Source organism: Drosophila simulans, unplaced genomic scaffold, assembly GCF_016746395.2.
Source record: "Drosophila simulans strain w501 unplaced genomic scaffold, Prin_Dsim_3.1 Segkk8_quiver_pilon, whole genome shotgun sequence".
NCBI classification, from domain to species: Eukaryota; Metazoa; Arthropoda; class Insecta; order Diptera; family Drosophilidae; genus Drosophila; species Drosophila simulans.
Window position 1 is genome coordinate 443897 of NW_025416885.1, and position 20398 is coordinate 464294.

At 32.5% G+C, this 20398-nt stretch overlaps 1 protein-coding gene across 1 annotated transcript; it reads left to right on the forward strand.

Annotated features, from left to right (window-relative positions):
• Nucleotides 1-952: 952 nt before the first annotated feature.
• Nucleotides 953-1673, forward strand: LOC120285687. Its single transcript, XM_039298344.2, has 2 exons — nt 953-1550; nt 1606-1673. The coding sequence occupies exons 1-2, from the start codon at nt 1089-1091 to the stop codon at nt 1615-1617; spliced, it is 474 nt and encodes a 157-aa protein (XP_039154278.2). The 5' UTR covers nt 953-1088; the 3' UTR covers nt 1618-1673.
• Nucleotides 1674-20398: the final 18725 nt, after the last annotated feature.

The following is a 20398-nucleotide window of genomic DNA, read 5'->3' on the forward strand; positions in this document are numbered from 1 at the left end:
AGCAACATGAAATTTAAAACACTTGCTAATACATAAAAATATTAACAATATTGTAGTAGGCTAGAGGTACGCATACATAAGATTAGTATAGCAACATAGTATATAAACATCGCTTTCGGGTGGCATTCTCTCTGTTTCGCAACATCGGCTCTGTAGCAACAAGCATAGATGCAGATCGTTAACGGAGAGGGAGTCAGTCGAATGCTAAAGCTGGAAATGTAAAGTACAGAATAAACTGAAGAGGCTAAGTCCTGCGTTTATGTTTTAATTGCATAAGAGGGCTTATAGTACCCCTACAATATCAGAAGTGGGCCGATCACAAGCCAAAGAAAAAAAAAATGAATATAAGCAATGCATCGACGGCGCAGTTAAAAGGGTGGTTGAGTGAACTAAAAGAACTGACCACGGGAACAAAAAGAGAATTGATTTTGCGTATGAATAATTTAACAAACGAAAAGCGAAATCAATTGAAATTATTATTAAAAAGCGGGGAAGAAAATTTCTACGGAAGCAGCAATAATAATGTTCAAAAAGGAAAAAGAAATAACGCAAAAGACGGAGAGCATAAAGACGACGAAAGTGACGGCGAAGCTGGAGATAGCAACGAAGACGGCGATGAGAAGAGCACTGTGCGCAACAACAAAAGTAACGGCGAACATGACGACAGAAGCGCGGTACGCAGTTACAAGAACAACAGTGCCTACGGCGCCCGCAACAAAAACAGCGGCGACGGGAATAGCGACGAAAACGAAGTTGGCAGCAGCGAAGACGGCGACGAAGATGGCAGCGGTGAGAAAAGCAACAAAGAATTTGGCGAGAATAAACGGAGTACAGTGGGACAAGCTGTGCAAAATATGGATTTATTATTGCGTATGGCAACCGATGCAGTAAATGAATTTTCGGGAGATACATGTGCACGCAAATGGATCCTACATTTGAAAAATATAGCCAGCGTTTATGGAATACATGAACCGTATATAAAGATGTTGATCGTCAGTAAGATAAAAGGAAAAGCATGCATGTGGTTGCATGCAGATCCTGAACGTGTATTGCTACCAACAGAGCAGTTGGCGGCTAAGCTTATATAAATGTTTGGTGAGAGGAATTCGAAGTTAGAAGCAAGGCGAAAATTTGAGGAACGAAAATGGACAGCGGGCGAAAGCTTTGTTGCTTATGCAGACGATAAGGTGATGCTTGCACATGGAATAAATATGGATGATGAAGAATTGGTGGCGCTCCTCATTGAAGGTATTCCGAATCAAATGCTACGTAACCAAGCCCGTATCCAATGCTTTGAAGATATCCAGCACATAAAGCGGGCATTTGCGGAAGTGAAACTACCGAAAATGGATGAAGCAGACAAGAAAGTGGCGTCGGTGAACAATAATAACAGCACACTCTTGCGTTGTTTCAATTGCAATTCGAAGGGACACTGGGCCAAAGAGTGCAGGAAGCCAAAGCGCGAAAAAGGGTCATGCTATGCCTGTGGTGAGATGGGGCACTTTGCAGCAAAGTGCCTGAAAAACAAGAATGGGGATGAAAACAATTACGTAAGATATTTTGAAATTAATTTTATGAACAATTCTAAATCAAAATTTATTACAGCATGCCTCATAGACACGGGAAGCCCCATTTCGTTCATAAAAATTAGTAAAGTATCTAAAGATGTTATTGAAGTACCATTTTTAAGTTCATTTTACGGATTAAACAAAAGTAGCTTGAAAACATATGGAAAAATATTGTGTTACGTTATGAAAAATTTGAATAAAATACTCTTTAATTTAATAATAGTGGCAAACGAGTCTATGAGTCATGATGTAGTATTGGGAAGAGACTTTATGGAAGCATGCAACTTATGCTTGAATCTGGACACCTTGAAAATGATTACAGTGGATAAAATTGGAAGTCGATGTAACAAGAAAAGCGATAAAATGTTAGAAGAAACAAATATGTACAACAATAGTAAAACAGTTAGCGATAGTGTTAGTCAAGGTAGTAGTAAAAGTCAAATGATTAGTGACAAGGTTAAAAATAAATTAGAGAAAGCTGTCAATGCTGAAATAAGCACAGCGGAGAGGGAAATGCTTGAAATTAATGTAATAGATGACTCAATTGATTACAAAATAGGTGATCAGGTGGATCATAATATGAAATGTCAATTTATTGAGTTGGTAGAAAACTGTTATGTTAATAAAGAAAGACCGAATGAACCGGAGATTCGGTGTGAAATACAATTAAGATTAAATGACCCGAAACCGTTTAGTTGTTCTCCTAGAAGATTAGCATATACTGAAAAAGAAAAGCTGCAGATTATCTTAGATGAGTATCTAAAAAACGGAATTATTAAACCGAGTGATTCAGAGTATTGTAAAGAGGTGCACCAATTGAGAACACGTGTTTGCCTTCTAGTTGAGTGCAGCCGTCGGGCTGACTTTTTATTTCTTCGATTTTCTTCTTATCTTTTAGAGTAGGCAGAAATGGTTCTGCCAGCTTAAGGTCTACAGAGTGTCTGATTTTACAGTATTCAATATATTTGGACTTAGGCTAATTAGCGTAGCTGCGCTGCCGGGTACGCCAGCGGCGGAGCTTATCTGAGCTTATATCTGAGCTTATCGGGAGAGCGAGATATGTATGTACGTATGTAATATGTATTTGGTCGGCGTGTGAATGCTGACCATGCACTTATACCTTTTTGCCTTCGAGTGGGCAATGCTCTTATACTTTGTGGCCTTCGAGTGGGTGATCATTGCATCATTGCTTAATATTGCATAGGCACATACTACATCTCCCATCTTTTGAAAAATAACGTAACCTAGTGAAGTTATTTTGATTATTAAATGCAAATTATTTTATTTTTATTTTTATTTTGCTTGTGTTTTTGTTTGAACAACAATAGTTGATTTTGTAATGCAAAGATAAAAATATACGTAGTGTATGGAAAATTTGTATAAATGATTAAGGAAAATATAAGTTTAAAATCAATCATGAATGAAATTTCTTTAATCCATCTTTATGAACTATTTCTTTTTTGTTTTTATTAGTAAGTAGCGTAATATTGTTATTATCTCCTATGCTTTCTATCTTATAGGGCCCCGTATATTTAAAGTCTAATTTATGACCTACCTCATTTCTTAGTAAAACTTTATCTCCTACTTCTAATTCTATGTCTTTTACTTTTAAGTCATAATTTTCTTTATTTTTTTCTTTGTGTGCTTCAAGAAGTTTTCTTGCTCGAGCATATGCTACCTCTAACCTATATTTACTCTCCTTAGCGTAATCATCTATGTTATATATTGGTTCTATGCTATGTAGTTTATTAAAATGTTTTGGTAAATTACTTGTTCTAACGAAAACTAATTCATATGGACAATAATTATGTACCATAGATGGGGTCGTGTTGAAGCAGTATACGAAATATTGAAGCCTTACGTCCCAATCGGTTTTGTCCGTCGATATGTAGGATCGTATATACTCGTTTAAAGTTCTATGACTTCTTTCTACTACTCCAACTGTCTGGTGGTGATGAGCTGTTGATGTTTTATTTTTTATTTTCAAATATTTACACAGGTCAGTAATTATTGAATTCTTGTACTCTGTTCCCATGTCCGTTATGAACGTCTTCATTGGACCGTACTTTAGAATAAAAGATTCAAATATAGCTTTTGCGACTGTTTTTGCGCTTTTATTTGCTATTGGTATGGCAACTAAGTACTTGGTTAAATCACATATGAGAGTGACTGCGTACTCGTTACCATTTTCTGACTTGGGTAGTGAACCAATTGTGTCCACAACAACTCTATCGAAAGCATGTTCTGGTGTTTCAGTTATAGTCATTGGAGTCTTTGTGTGCTTTGTTGTTTTTGCTTTTTGGCATTTTTGACATTTTCTTACGTACTCTATTATGTATTTACTCATATTTTTCCAGTAATAATGTCTTTTGACCTTGGCCAAGGTTTTTGTAATGCCTGTATGCCCTCCTTGTATTGGATCGTCATGTAATGTAGACAATATAGCTTCTTTTTCTTTTTCATTATTTATTTGGGTCACCGGGATAAGTAGCGCTACTTTTAAATTCTTTAATATTTTATTGCCCATATTTTTAAATTTATCTATTGAAACGTGTTCAAAGATTTTCTTCCACGGTGCCATTTTGATTTGGCTGATATCATATATACCGGCTTGCAATTCAAGCCTTTGGAGAAATTGATCTAAATCAAGAATTCCATTAGTATAAAGATCACCAACATCATATCTTGCAATGATTTTCTTTCCATGTTTAAATAAACATATCGTGTCATTCAATTGCAATGTCACTACTTTTCGTACCTCGTCATTTGCTATGACTTCGTATACGTTGGGCTCTGAAGCTATTTCTTTGGTTTGCTTTTGCAAATCCAATTGTTCTTTTCCTGCGCAGGATTTTTGCCTACTTTGATATCTTGTAGTGACTTTTAATATATTTCCAGTCATATCTTTTAGCTCTTTGATGGTTATTCTTGATAACGCATCTGCTACATGATTGTCCTTGCCCTTTAGATACTCTACTGTAAAATTATATTCCTCTAGTTCAAGCCTTATTCTAGTTAATTTAGAGCTGGGGTTCACCATCGAGAATAAATATGTCAATGGTCTATGGTCTGTTTTCACAGTGAAATGTTTTCCGTAAATGTATGGTCTGAAATGTATTATTGCCCAATGAATTGCTGCTAACTCTTGTTCTGTTGTACTCTTATTGCTTTCACCTTTCGTAAAAGCTCTGGATGCATAAGCAACTGGGAGTTGGTGGCCATTATGGTTTTGAGTTAAAACTGCGCCACACGCTTGCTTGCTTGCATCTGTTGTAGTTATTCTGACTGTTGTTACGGCCTCTGTTTCCATTATAACGGCCTCTGTTATAGCCATTATAACGGTTATTATTTCCATTATAGCGGTTTTGATAACCGTTATTCTGGTAACCGTTATTTTGGTAACCGTTATTTTGGTAACCGTTATGGTAGTTGCCTCTAATACTATTGTTATTAAAGCCTCTACCGCGGTTACTACCTCTATTGGCATTTCCGTATCCTCTGTTGGGTCTGTTACCTCTAAAGTACATCACTTTATTGATGTCACCGGTAACTCTTGTACTCGTTCTTATGTATGCGCTTATCGCTGCATCCATAGTGGTGCAAGTCCCTGCTTCCAGTACTGTTTTGATACTTTCGTGCTCAGCACGATGTATCATGGTTTCAATTGCCTCTCTGGTGCTTAGACCAGTGGCATGTTCTAGAGGTATGCCCTCATCGATATAGGAAGCTTCTAAAAGTTTTCTCAGGCTATCAACATCAGCGGTAAATTGCGTTGCAGTTTTACCTCTCTGCTGAACTGTTGCTAGCTTTGCTTTGACATTACTGGATGTCTCACCGACAACTACTTTCTGCAATTTGTTTATAATTGCTGGAATTGTCGTTTCATTGTCAACTGAGTTCAAAATTGTGCCAACCATTTTTGACTTAATGACCTCAACTGCAATGTCTTCAAATGGTCCCTTAGCTAGGTCTACCAATTTGATTGCCTTAATGAATCTTTGTAAATGGATCTTTTGCCCATCAAATTCTGGCACTGTGCAAGCGACTTCCCTAATGTAAGACCTAATGGCAGCTGCTTCTTCTGCCATGGTTAAGTTATTTTCGGAGTCGGCTGCGTTATTTGTTTTATCGTCGTTCTTCAGCATTAATTTTGCTGGTATAGTTAGATCGTGAAGATCTTCCTCTTTAATGTCTTCCTTGACTATAGTCCTATCTTCCTCGTCAGAGTTAGTGCTGTCTTCATTCAAATTTATTCTTAGTGGGGTGTTTACTATGGTTGGAATTTCTATCTGGAGACTGAATTTATTTTTTATAAGTATTAATTTTCCTCTTAATGTCACCAGTAGTTCCAAAGCCTTAGCACACTGTTTGCGTTCCAAATTCTTTCTATTTTGTTGGATCAACTCTCTGATTTCATTATAACTATTTACCAAGACTTGGGCATTCTTATTAATTGTTACAGCTTGTATTGATCTGTTTTGCGTTAAGCACTTATAGGATTTTCTGAAATTTTCATTTGGATCTTTTATCTGATCAACAAGCTTTTCCCAGTCCATGCTGTGGTATACTCATAACTTCAAAGTTATGCATTTTTATATATATTTTTTTTTTTTTTTTTTAGTTTTAATCTAGATAAATTCAATATTACGTTTTATATTTTTTTTTATTTATTATTTTTTCTTCATATAATTTTTCTCGTTTTTTCATTCATAATTGACTTTATTAAAGATCTTCCTTAAATATTATCTATACCGTTAGCAGTGCTACGGTATCGTTTCTTAAGACACTTGTTATGCAGTTTGTATATTTTTATTAATGCATTGGATACCATAATTAATGCAATTACAATTAGTATTATGGTTATCCAGAACAAGTCTGCATTTTGGACTTCTACTTTATTTATTACATTGGCTGTAGAGTCCACAGTTTTAGTGTCTATTAGACCTATTTTGGGTATACTAATTTTATATTTTGGAGAATAGAATAGAAAATTTTCTTTGTATATACTTTTATTTTCAGTTTTACTTATTTCATTTGTCTCTATAGACATTTATGTTTGGAATTATCTATTTATAAAATCTTTCAATGTTCGCAAGAGTAAAAAAAAAAAAAAATTGTATTTTACATTGTTGCCTGCCTGATTCTAGCTATGGCTTCACGGGCCATATTGGGTTAACAGGGCATAATAGTATATGCTCCGTTTTACAATATTTCTTACAATTTTCCTTATCTATATATTTTATATTTACTATATATTTATATATATTTATTATTATATTCTGCTGTTGATGATGCTCATCAGGTGTCAGCTGGGCGTCGCCGGGGGTGGCACGCTGACACTCCCTCGCTGCTGTCTATTTGTTGGGTGTCAGCTGGGCGTCGCCGGGGGTGACACGCTGACACTCCCTCGCTGCTGTCTATTTCTTCGCCGCTGAAGACGTCGATGGTCGCTCACAAGTCCCCAGGCAGTGGGGACTCCAGATTCCTTCGCAGCCAGGGGGGCAGGACTTCTTTGGCTTTGTTAATGCTGGTGCTGGTGCTGGACATGCCTGGTGTTTTGGAATTTCATTAATTTCGGGTATATTTTTAATGTTATCTGAGTGAGTTTTCTCGAGTTTATGGGTCCTTAATTCTTGCTGATATTGCAGCAAGTGGTCTAGCTCTGCTTGTAGCTTTAGAGCTGTCGACCAAGCCGGTGGCGTTTGCTGACCGTATATTAGCCACCTTACGTGGGCTATACGTTTATTCAGCTTAGTTTTCAAACCGCCACGGTGTTTTCCCATACTCAATAGAACTCTACTCACTCAGATTCTTCCTTAGTTTTGGGAATTCCATTTAATTATTCCTTGTGTGTGTCTTCTTCCAGTCCAGTATTCCAGCTTTGGTCAATTCTTCCTTAATTTTGGAGGTTCCATTTAATTATTCCTTGTGTGTCCTCTTCCAGTCCAGTATTCCTTTGTCTTGACACTAACTTGGGTCAATTCGTCCAGCGTTGGACGACTGTCACGGTCGCCATGTAAAGAGGTGCACCAATTGAGAACACGTGTTTGCCTTCTAGTTGAGTGCAGCCGTCGGGCTGACTTTTTATTTCTTCGATTTTCTTCTTATCTTTTAGAGTAGGCAGAAATGGTTCTGCCAGCTCAAGGTCTACAGAGTGTCTGATTTTACAGTATTCAATATATTTGGACTTAGGCTTATTAGCGTAGCTGCGCTGCCGGGTACGCCAGCGGCGGAGCTTATCTGAGCTTATATCTGAGCTTATCGGGAGAGCGAGATATGTATGTACGTATGTAATATGTATTTGGTCGGCGTGTGAATGCTGACCATGCACTTATACCTTTTTGCCTTCGAGTGGGCAATGCTCTTATACTTTGTGGCCTTCGAGTGGGTGATCATTGCATCATTGCTTAATATTGCATAGGCACATACTACAGTATGCATCTCCGATAGTGTTAGTGAAAAAGAAAACAGGAGACCTAAGATTATGTGTTGATTACAGTAAACTTAACAAAACAATGGTCAAAGATAATTATCCTTTACCATTGATTGATGATCTGTTGGATAGATTAGTAAATAAAACGATATTCTCGAAGTTAGATCTTAAACATGGCTACTTTCATGTTTTTGTTAATAAGGAATCGATGAAATATACATCTTTTATGACGCCTTTAGGACAGTTTGAATTTTTAAGGATGCCAATGGGGCTGAAAAATGCACCGGCGGTCTTTCAGAGATTTAATAATAGAATTTTCGAGGATATGATAAGGCAGGATAAAGTTATTATATATATGGATGACCTTATGATAGCTAGCAAAGGAATTAACGAAAATATGGAAGTACTTAGGGAAGTTTTTGACAGGTTGACGAGGAACAAATTAGAGCTGAGAATGGATAAATGTGAGTTTCTGCAATCGAGTGTACAATATTTAGGATTTTTAATAACAAGTAAGGGAATACAGGCCAATGACAAGGGAATAGAAGCAATTAGAGATTTTCCAGTACCAGATAAGGTGCATGATATCAGAAGCTTTTTAGGATTGTGTTCATATTTTAAAAGATTCATTAAGGGGTTTTCAACGATTGCAAAATCTTTATATGACTTATTGAAGAAAGACAAAGAATTTTCGTTTGAAGAAAAAGAGTTAGAATGTTTTGAGACACTTAAGAAAAAGTTAGTAGAAGCTCCAGTGTTAGGGTTATATTGTTATAAGGATGAAATAGAGTTACATACAGATGCAAGTGCACAAGGCTTTGGTGCAGTGTTATTGCAAAAGAAAGAGGATATGAAATGGCACCCTATATTTTATTACTCGAAAGCCACAACAAAGGACGAGGCCAAATATCATAGTTTTGAACTTGAAACATTGGCCATCCTGTATGCATTAAGAAGATTTAGAATCTATGTACAGGGAAAGAGATTTAAAATTGTTACGGATTGCAACGCATTAACTCTAACGTTAAATAGAGTAGAATTAAATCCTAGGATTGCACGGTGGGCATTAGAACTATTAGAGTACGATTTTGAGTTATTTCATAAAGCAGGAAAGCATATGCAGCATGTGGATGCATTGAGCAGAAATACGAACATATTGGTGATAGAGACTAATAGTTTTGAAGATAATTTAATTATTTGTCAAGCAAAAGATGAAAAGTTGAAAGATATTAGGAAAAAGTTAGAGAAAACGGAAGATAAAATTTTTGAAATGAGAAATGGTGTACTTTATAGGAAGGCAAATGGTGGAAGATTGTTGTTTTGTGTACCAGAAGAAATGGAAGAAAAAATTTTATATAAATATCACAATGAATTAGGTCATTTAGGGAGAGATAAGGTTATAGATGCTATTGTTAAGACTTATTGGTTTTCGAATATGAAAGAAAAAGTTGTTAGGCATATAGGAAATTGTTTGAGATGTGTGGCATTTTCACCGAAGTCGGGAAAAGAAGAAGGAATGCTGCATAGCATCCCAAAGGGAAACGTGCCATATCGATCATTATGGACCGGTAGATAACCGTATGATAACCGTATGATAACCGTTATCTACCTTATGGTAGATAACCATAAGGACCAAAGAATAAGAGGTTTGTATCTAAATAATTCGATATATTTTTAAAATAAGTTCTTATGTTGTTTTGATAATCGACGATCAAAATCAAAAAATATTTCATATTAATTAGCGGTAATTAAATATCAACATGAAATTTAAAACACTTGCTAATACATGACTAACGATGCTGAGGTGAATACAAAATTTACTTCATAAAAATATTAACAATATCGAATTTTTTAAATAAAATTCCAATTCAAAGGAAATCTACGTACCAGAGATGGTATTCATAATTGATGTTTGATATTAAGTCAGTTCTATTCTTGGCCACGTCTCCTTAATGCTAATTAAAACTAATACCCATTGTGTTTACAAATAACACTAAACTTGTAATGGTTTTGTTTTAATTACATGTACCCTCTGGGAGCCAATAAGCTAGATGACCTCTGATGTAGTTTCAGATGCTGCGCGGATGTAAAATAAGCACAAAGGATGTCGTAAATCAAGGACCAAAGAATAAGAGGTTCGTATCTAAATAATTCGTTATATTTTTCAAATAAGTTCTTATGTTGTTTTGATAATCGACGATCAAAATCAAAAAATATTTAATTTTAATTAGCGCTAATTAACTAGCAACATGAAATTTAAAACACTTGCTAATACATGACTAACGATGCTGAGGTGAACACAAAATTTACTTCATAAAAATGTTAACAATATCGAATTTTTTAAATAAAATTCCAATTCATAGGAAATCTACGTACCAGAGATGGTATTCATAATTGATGTTTGATATTAAGTCAGTTCTATTCTTGGCCACGTCATCGTTAATGCTAATTAAAACTTATGCCCATTGTGTTTACAAATAACACTAAACTTGTAATGGTTTTGTTTCAATTTCATGTACCCTCTGGGAGCCAATAAGCTAGATGACCTGCGATGTAGTTTCAGGAGCTGCGCGGATGTAAAATTAGAACAAATGATGTCGTAAATCAAGGACCAAAGAATAAGACGTTCGTATCTAAATAAATCGTTATATTTTTAAAATAAGTAAGTACTTATGTTGTTTTGATAATAGACAGTCAAATCAAAAAATATTTAATAATAATGAACGGTTATTAACTAGCAATATGAAATTTATAACAATTGTGAATAGATATACATAACAAAATATGCTATTGTGAAAGTTATAATGGTTTAGTTTCAATTATAAGTTCCCTCTGAAAGCCAATACGCTAGATAACCTACGATGTAATTTTAGGAGCTATGCGAATGTACAATCAGCGAATAGGATGTTATAAATCAAGGACAATAGAATAAGAGGTTTGTATCTAAATAATTCGATATATTTTTAAAATAAGTTCTTATGTTGTTTTGATAATCGACGATCAAAATCAAAAAATATTTAATATTAATTAGCGGTAATTAACTAGCAACATGAAATTTAAAACACTTGCTAATACATGACTAACGATGCTGAGGTGAACACAAAATTTACTTCATAAAAATATTGACAATATCGAATTTAATATAAAATTCCAATTCGTAGGAAATCTACGTCCCAGAGACGGTATTCATATATTGATGACGTGGTCCATTTGATATTAAGTCAGTTCTATTCTTGGCCACGTCATCGTTAATGCTAATTAAAACTATGCCCATTGTGTTTACAAATAAAACTAAACTTGTAATGGTTTTGTTTAAATTACATGTACCCTCTGGGAGCCAATAAGCTAGATGACCTGCGATGTAGTTTCAGGAGCTGCTTGGATGTAAAATTAGCACAAATAATGTCGTAAATCAAGGACCAAAGAATAAGAGGTTCGTATCTAAATAATTCGTTATATTTTTAAAATTAGTTCTAATGTTGTTTTGATAATCGACAATCAAAATAAAAAAATATTTAATATTAATTAGCGGTAATTAACTAGCAACATGCAATTTAAAACAATTACTAATAGATATACATGACTAAATATGCTAAGGTGAACACAAAATTTACTTCATAAAAATATTAACAATATCGAGTTTAACAAAAAATTCCAATTCGTAGGAAATGTATGAACCAGAGATGGTATTCATATATTGATGACGTGGTCCATTTGATATTAAGTCAGTTCTATTCTTGGCCACGTCATCGCTAATGCTAATTAAAATTTATACGCATTGTGTTTACAAATAAAACTAAACTTGTAATGGTTTTGTTTTAATTACATGTATCCTCTGGGAGACAATAAGCTAGATGACCTGCGATGTAGTTTCAGGAGCTGCGCGGATGTAAAATTTGCACAAAGGATGTCGTAAATCAAGGACCAAAGAATAAGAGGTTCGTATTTAAATAATTCGTTATATTTTTAAAATAAGTTCTTATGTTGTTTTGATATTCGACAATCAAAATCAAAAAATATTTAATATTAATAAGCGGTAATTAACTAGCAATATGAAATTTAAAACACTTGCTAATACATGACTAACGATGCTGAGGTGAACACAAAATTTACTTCATAAAAATATTGACAATATCGAATTTAATATAAAATTCCAATTCGTAGGAAATCTGCGTCCCAGAGACGGTATTCATATATTGATGACGTGGTCCATTTGATATTAAGTCAGTTCCATTCTTGGCCACGTCATCGTTAATGCTAAATAAAACTTATGCCCATGTGTTTACAAATAACACTAAACTTGTAATTGTTTTGTTTTAATTTCATGTATCGTCTGGGAGCCAATAAGCTAGATGACCTGCGATGTAGTTTCAGGAGCTGCGCGGATGTAAAATTTGCACAAAGGATGTCGTAAATCAAGGACTAAAGAATAAGAGGTTCGTATCTAAATAACTCGTTATATTTTTAAAATAAGTTCTTATGTGGTTTTAATAATCGACAATCAAAATCAAAAAATATTTAATATTAATAAGCGGTAATTAACTAGCAATATGAAATTTAAAACAATTGTGAATAGATATACATAACAAAATATGCTGTTGTGAAAGTTATAATGGTTTAGTTTCAATTATAAGTTCCCTCTGGAAGCCAATTCGCTAGATGACCTACGACGTAATTTTAAAAGCTATGCGAATGTACAATCAGCGAAAAGGATGTCATAAATCAAGGACAATAGAATAAGAGGTTTGTATCTAAATAATTCGATATATTTTTAAAATAAGTTCTTATGTTGTTTTGATAATCGACAATCAAATCAAAAAATATTTATTATTAATTAGCGGTAATTAACTAGCAACATGCAATTTAAAACAATTGCTAATACATGACTAACGATGCTGAGGTGAACACAAAATTTACTTCATAAAAATATTGACAATATCGAATTTAATATAAAATTCCAATTCGTAGGAAATGTATGTACCAGAGATGGTATTCATATATTGATGACGTGGTCCATTTGATATTAAGTAAGTTCTATTCTTGGCCACGTCATCGTTAATGCTAAATAAAACTTATGCCCATGTGTTTACAAATAAAACTAAACTTGTAATGGTTTTGTTTAAATTACATGTACCCTCTGGGAGCCAATTAGCTATATGACCTGCGATGTAGTTTCAGGAGCTGCGCCGATGTAAAATTTGCACAAAGGATGTCGTAAATCAAGGACCAAAGAATAAGAGGTTCGTATTTAAATAATTCGTTATATTTTTAAAATAAGTTCTTATGTTGTTTTAATAATCGACAATCAAAATCAAAAAATATTTAATATTAATGAACGGTAATTAACTAGCAATATGAAATTTAAAACAATTGCTAATAGGTATACATAACAAAATATGCTATTGTGAAAGTTATAATGGTTCAGTTTCAATTATAAGTTCCCTCTGGAAGCCAATTCGCTAGATGACCCACGACGTAATTTTAGGAGCTATGCGAATGTACAATCAGCGAAAAGGATGTCATAAATCAAGGACCATAGAATAATTCGATATATTTTTAAAATAAGTTCTTATGTTGTTTTGATAATCGACAATCAAAATCAAAAAATATTTAATATTAATAAGCGGTAATTAACTAGCAATATGAAATTTAAAACAATTGTGAATAGACATACATAACAAAATACACACACAAATTATGTGAATACATAACAAAATATGCTGTTGTGAAAGTTATAATGGTTTAGTTTCAATAATAAGTTCCCTCTGGAAGCCAATTCGCTAGATGACCTACGACGTAATTTTAAAAGCTATGCGAATGTACAATCAGCGAAAAGGATGTCATAAATCAAGGACAATAGAATAAGAGGTTTGTATCTAAATAATTCGATATATTTTTAAAATAAGTTCTTATGTTGTTTTGATAATCGACAATCAAAATCAAAAAATATTTATTATTAATTAGCGGTAATTAACTAGCAACATGCAATTTAAAACAATTTCTAATAGATATACATGACTAAATATGCTAAGGTGAACACAAAATTTACTTCATAAAAATAATAACAATATCGAGTTTAACAGAAAATTCCAATTCGTAGGAAATCTACGTCCCAGAGAAGGTATTCATATATATATGACGTGGTCCATTTGATATTAACTCAGTTCTATTCTTGGCCACGTCATCGTTAATGCTAATTAAAACTTATGCCCATTGTGTTTACAAATAACACTAAACTTGTAATTGTTTTGTTTTAATTACATGTACCCTCTGGGAGCCAATAAGCTAGATGACCTGCGATATAGTTTCAGGAGCTGCGCGAATGTAAAATTAGCACAAATGATGTCGTAAATAAAGGACCAAAGAATAAGAGGTTCGTATCTAAATAATTCGTTATATTTTTAAAATAAGTTCTTATGTTGTTTTAATAATCGACAATCAAAATCAAAAAATATTTAATATTAATGAACGGTAATTAACTAGCAATATGAAATTTAAAACAATTGCTAATAGGTAAACATAACAAAATATGCTATTGTGAAAGTTATAATGGTTTAGTTTCAATTATAACTTCCCTCTGGAAGCCAATTCGCTAGATGACCTACGACGTAATTTTAAAAGCTATGCGAATGTAAAATCAGCGAAAAGGATGTCATAAATCAAGGACCATAGAATAATTCGATATATTTTTAAAATAAGTTCTTATGTTGTTTTGATAATCGACAATCAAAATCAAAAAATATTTAATATTAATAAGCGGTAATTAACTAGCAATATGAAATTTAAAACAATTGTGAATAGATATACATAACAAAATATGCTGTTGTGAAGTTATAATGGTTTAGTTTCAATTATAAGTTCCCTCTGGAAGCCAATTCGCTAGATGACCTACGACGTAATTTTAAAAGCTATGCGAATGTACAATCAGCGAAAAGGATGTCATAAATCAAGGACAATAGAATAAGAGGTTTGTATCTAAATAATTCGATATATTTTTAAAATAAGTTCCTATGTTGTTTTGATAATCGACGATCAAAATCAAAAAATATTTAATATTAATTAGCGGTAATTAACTAGCAACATGAAATTTAAAACACTTGCTAATACATGACTAACGATGCCGAGGTGAACACAAAATTTACTTCATAAAAATATTGACAATATCGAATTTAATATAAAATTCCAATTCGTAGGAAATCTACGTCCCAGAGACGGTATTCATATATTGATGACGTGGTCCATTTGATATTAAGTCAGTTCTATTCTTGGCCACGTCATCGTTAATGCTAATTAAAACTATGCCCATTGTGTTTACAAATAAAACTAAACTTGTAATGGTTTTGTTTAAATTACATGTACCCTCTGGGAGCCAATTAGCTATATGACCTGCGATGTAGTTTCAGGAGCTGCGCCGATGTAAAATTTGCACAAAGGATGTCGTAAATCAAGGACCAAAGAATAAGAGGTTCGTATTTAAATAATTCGTTATATTTTTAAAATAAGTTCTTATGTTGTTTTAATAATCGACAATCAAAATCAAAAAATATTTAATATTAATGAACGGTAATTAACTAGCAATATGAAATTTAAAACAATTGCTAATAGGTATACATAACAAAATATGCTATTGTGAAAGTTATAATGGTTCAGTTTCAATTATAAGTTCCCTCTGGAAGCCAATTCGCTAGATGACCCACGACGTAATTTTAGGAGCTATGCGAATGTACAATCAGCGAAAAGGATGTCATAAATCAAGGACCATAGAATAATTCGATATATTTTTAAAATAAGTTCTTATGTTGTTTTGATAATCGACAATCAAAATCAAAAAATATTTAATATTAATAAGCGGTAATTAACTAGCAATATGAAATTTAAAACAATTGTGAATAGACATACATAACAAAATACACACACAAATTATGTGAATACATAACAAAATATGCTGTTGTGAAAGTTATAATGGTTTAGTTTCAATAATAAGTTCCCTCTGGAAGCCAATTCGCTAGATGACCTACGACGTAATTTTAAAAGCTATGCGAATGTACAATCAGCGAAAAGGATGTCATAAATCAAGGACAATAGAATAAGAGGTTTGTATCTAAATAATTCGATATATTTTTAAAATAAGTTCTTATGTTGTTTTGATAATCGACAATCAAAATCAAAAATATTTATTATTAATTAGCGGTAATTAACTAGCAACATGCAATTTAAAACAATTGCTAATAGATATACATGACTAAATATGCTAAGGTGAACACAAAATTTACTTCATAAAAATAATAACAATATCGAGTTTAACAGAAAATTCCAATTCGTAGGAAATGTATGTACCAGAGATGGTATTCATATATTGATGACGTGGTCCATTTGATATTAAGTCAGTTCTATTCTTGGCCACGTCATCGTTAATGCTAATTAAAACTTATGCCCATTGTGTTTACAAATAACACTAAATTTGTAATTGTTTTGTTTTAATAACATGTACCCTCTGGGAGCCAATAATCTAGATGACCTGCGATATAGTTTCAGGAGCTGCGCGGATGTAAAATTCGCACAAAGGATGTCGTAAATCAAGGACCAAAGAATAAGAGGTTCGTATTGAAATATATCGTTATATTTTTAAAATAAGTTCTTATGTTGTTTTGATAATCGACAATCAAAATCAAAAAATATTTATTATTAATTAGCGGTAATTAACTAGCAACATGCAATTTAAAACAATTGCTAATAGATATACATGACTAAATATGCTAAGGTGAACACAAAATTTACTTCATAAAAATAATAACAATATCGAGTTTAACAGAAAATTCCAATTCGTAGGAAATGTATGTACCAGAGATGGTATTCATATATTGATGACGTGGTCCATTTGATATTAAGTAAGTTCTATTCTTGGCCACGTCATCGTTAATGCTAATTAAAACTTATACGCATTGTGTTTACAAATAAAACTAAACTTGTAATGGTTTTGTTTTAATTACATGTACCCTCTGGGAGCCAATAAGCTAGATGACCTGCGATATAGTTTCAGGAGCTGCGCGAATGTAAAATTAGCACAAATGATGTCGTAAATAAAGGACCAAAGAATAAGAGGTTCGTATCTAAATAATTCGTTATATTTTTAAAATAAGTTCTTATGTTGTTTTAATAATCGACAATCAAAATCAAAAAATATTTAATATTAATGAACGGTAATTAACTAGCAATATGAAATTTAAAACAATTGCTAATAGGTAAACATAACAAAATATGCTATTGTGAAAGTTATAATGGTTTAGTTTCAATTATAACTTCCCTCTGGAAGCCAATTCGCTAGATGACCTACGACGTAATTTTAAAAGCTATGCGAATGTACAATCAGCGAAAAGGATGTCATAAATCAAGGACCATAGAATAATTCGATATATTTTTAAAATAAGTTCTTATGTTGTTTTGATAATCGACAATCAAAATCAAAAAATATTTAATATTAATAAGCGGTAATTAACTAGCAATATGAAATTTAAAACAATTGTGAATAGATATACATAACAAAATATGCTGTTGTGAAAGTTATAATGGTTTAGTTTCAATTATAAGTTCCCTCTGGAAGCCAATTCGCTAGATGACCTACGACGTAATTTTAAAAGCTATGCGAATGTACAATCAGCGAAAAGGATGTCATAAATCAAGGACAATAGAATAAGAGGTTTGTATCTAAATAATTCGATATATTTTTAAAATAAGTTCCTATGTTGTTTTGATAATCGACGATCAAAATCAAAAAATATTTAATATTAATAAGCGGTAATTAACTAGCAACATGAAATTTAAAACACTTGCTAATACATGACTAACGATGCTGAGGTGAACACAAAATTTACTTCATAAAAATATTGACAATATCGAATTTAATATAAAATTCCAATTCGTAGGAAATCTACGTCCCAGAGACGGTATTCATATATTGATGACGTGGTCCATTTGATATTAAGTCAGTTCTATTCTTGGCCACGTCATCGTTAATGCTAATTAAAACTATGCCCATTGTGTTTACAAATAAAACTAAACTTGTAATGGTTTTGTTTAAATTACATGTACCCTCTGGGAGCCAATTAGCTATATGACCTGCGATGTAGTTTCAGGAGCTGCGCCGATGTAAAATTTGCACAAAGGATGTCGTAAATCAAGGACCAAAGAATAAGAGGTTCGTATTTAAATAATTCGTTATATTTTTAAAATAAGTTCTTATGTTGTTTTAATAATCGACAATCAAAATCAAAAAATATTTAATATTAATGAACGGTAATTAACTAGCAATATGAAATTTAAAACAATTGCTAATAGGTATACATAACAAAATATGCTATTGTGAAAGTTATAATGGTTCAGTTTCAATTATAAGTTCCCTCTGGAAGCCAATTCGCTAGATGACCCACGACGTAATTTTAGGAGCTATGCGAATGTACAATCAGCGAAAAGGATGTCATAAATCAAGGACCATAGAATAATTCGATATATTTTTAAAATAAGTTCTTATGTTGTTTTGATAATCGACAATCAAAATCAAAAAATATTTAATATTAATAAGCGGTAATTAACTAGCAATATGAAATTTAAAACAATTGTGAATAGACATACATAACAAAATACACACACAAATTATGTGAATACATAACAAAATATGCTGTTGTGAAAGTTATAATGGTTTAGTTTCAATAATAAGTTCCCTCTGGAAGCCAATTCGCTAGATGACCTACGACGTAATTTTAAAAGCTATGCGAATGTACAATCAGCGAAAAGGGTGTCATAAATCAAGGACAATAGAATAAGAGGTTTGTATCTAAATAATTCGATATATTTTTAAAATAAGTTCTTATGTTGTTTTGATAATCGACAATCAAAATCAAAAAATATTTATTATTAATTAGCGGTAATTAACTAGCAACATGCAATTTAAAACAATTGCTAATAGATATACATGACTAAATATGCTAAGGTGAACACAAAATTTACTTCATAAAAATAATAACAATATCGAGTTTAACAGAAAATTCCAATTCGTAGGAAATGTATGTACCAGAGATGGTATTCATATATATATGACGTGGTCCATTTAATATAAAGTCAGTTCCATTCTTGGCCACGTCATCGTTAATGCTAATTAAAACTTTTGCCCATTGTGCTTACAAATAAAACTAAACTTGTAATGGTTTTGTTTTAATTACATGTACCCTCTGGGTTGTTTAATTTCAGGAGCTGCGCGGATGTAAAATTAGCACAAAGGATGTCGTAAAGCAAGGACCAAAAAATAAGAGGTTCGTATCTAAATAATTCGTTATATTTTTAAAATAAGTAAGTACTTATGTTGTTTTGATAATCGATAATCAAAATCAAAAAATATTTCATATTAATAAGCGGTAATTAACTAGCAATATGAAATTTAAAACAGCTATGCGAATGTACAATCAGCGAAGAGGATGTCATAAATCAAGGACCAAAGAATAAGAGGTTCGTATTTAAATAATTCGTTATATTTTTAAATAAGTTCTTATGTTGTTTTGATAATTGACATTCAAAATCTAAAAATATTTAATATTAATAAGCGGTAATTAACTAGCAATATGAAATTTAAAACAGCTATGCGAATGTACAATCAGCGAAGAGGATGTCATAAATCACGGACCCAAGAATAAGAGGTTCGTATTTAAATAATTCGTTATATTTTCAAAATAAGTTCTTATGTTGTTTTGATAACCGACAATCAAAATCAAAAAATATTTAATATTAATAAGCGGTAATTAACTAGCAATATGAAATTTAAAACAATTGCTAAAAGATATACATGACTAAATATGCTAAGGTGAACACAAAATTTACTTCATAAAAATATTGACAATATCGAATTTAATATAAAATTCCAATTCGTATGAAACCTACGTCCCAGAGAAGGTATTCATATATATATGACGTGGTCCATTTGATATTAACTCAGTTCTATTCTTGGCCACGTCATCGTTAATGCTAATTAAAACTTATGCCCATTGTGTTTACAAATAACACTAAACTTTTTTTTTTTTTTACTTTGCTTTTTTTTTATTTATTGAATCTTCGTGTATAAGAACTAACAATAAGTTTAAAAATCTTAACTATAACAAGTATTTTTTGAACAGTTGTATTATTTTTCCAACTGTTCTATGATTAAACGGCCGTAATAATTTATTCGCTGGGTTGGTAGGTCCTTTCGCCGGAGACGGGAACGGCTGCTGAGCTGGATTAGACCTCGCGCTAGGTGGTTGGGGTGCGTGTAAAGCTTGCTATGGTATTTTTCCTTAAGTTCCGTGATTGCTTTGGTAACTGATGGGATATTTAAGTCTCTTTGGATGTTTTCACACCGAACGTACCACGG

What these genes read in the sequence shown, in the direction of transcription:
- LOC120285687 (XM_039298344.2), top strand. Translation starts at nt 1,089, where the DNA reads ATGTTTGGTGAGAGGAATTCGAAGTTAGAAGCAAGGCGAAAATTTGAG.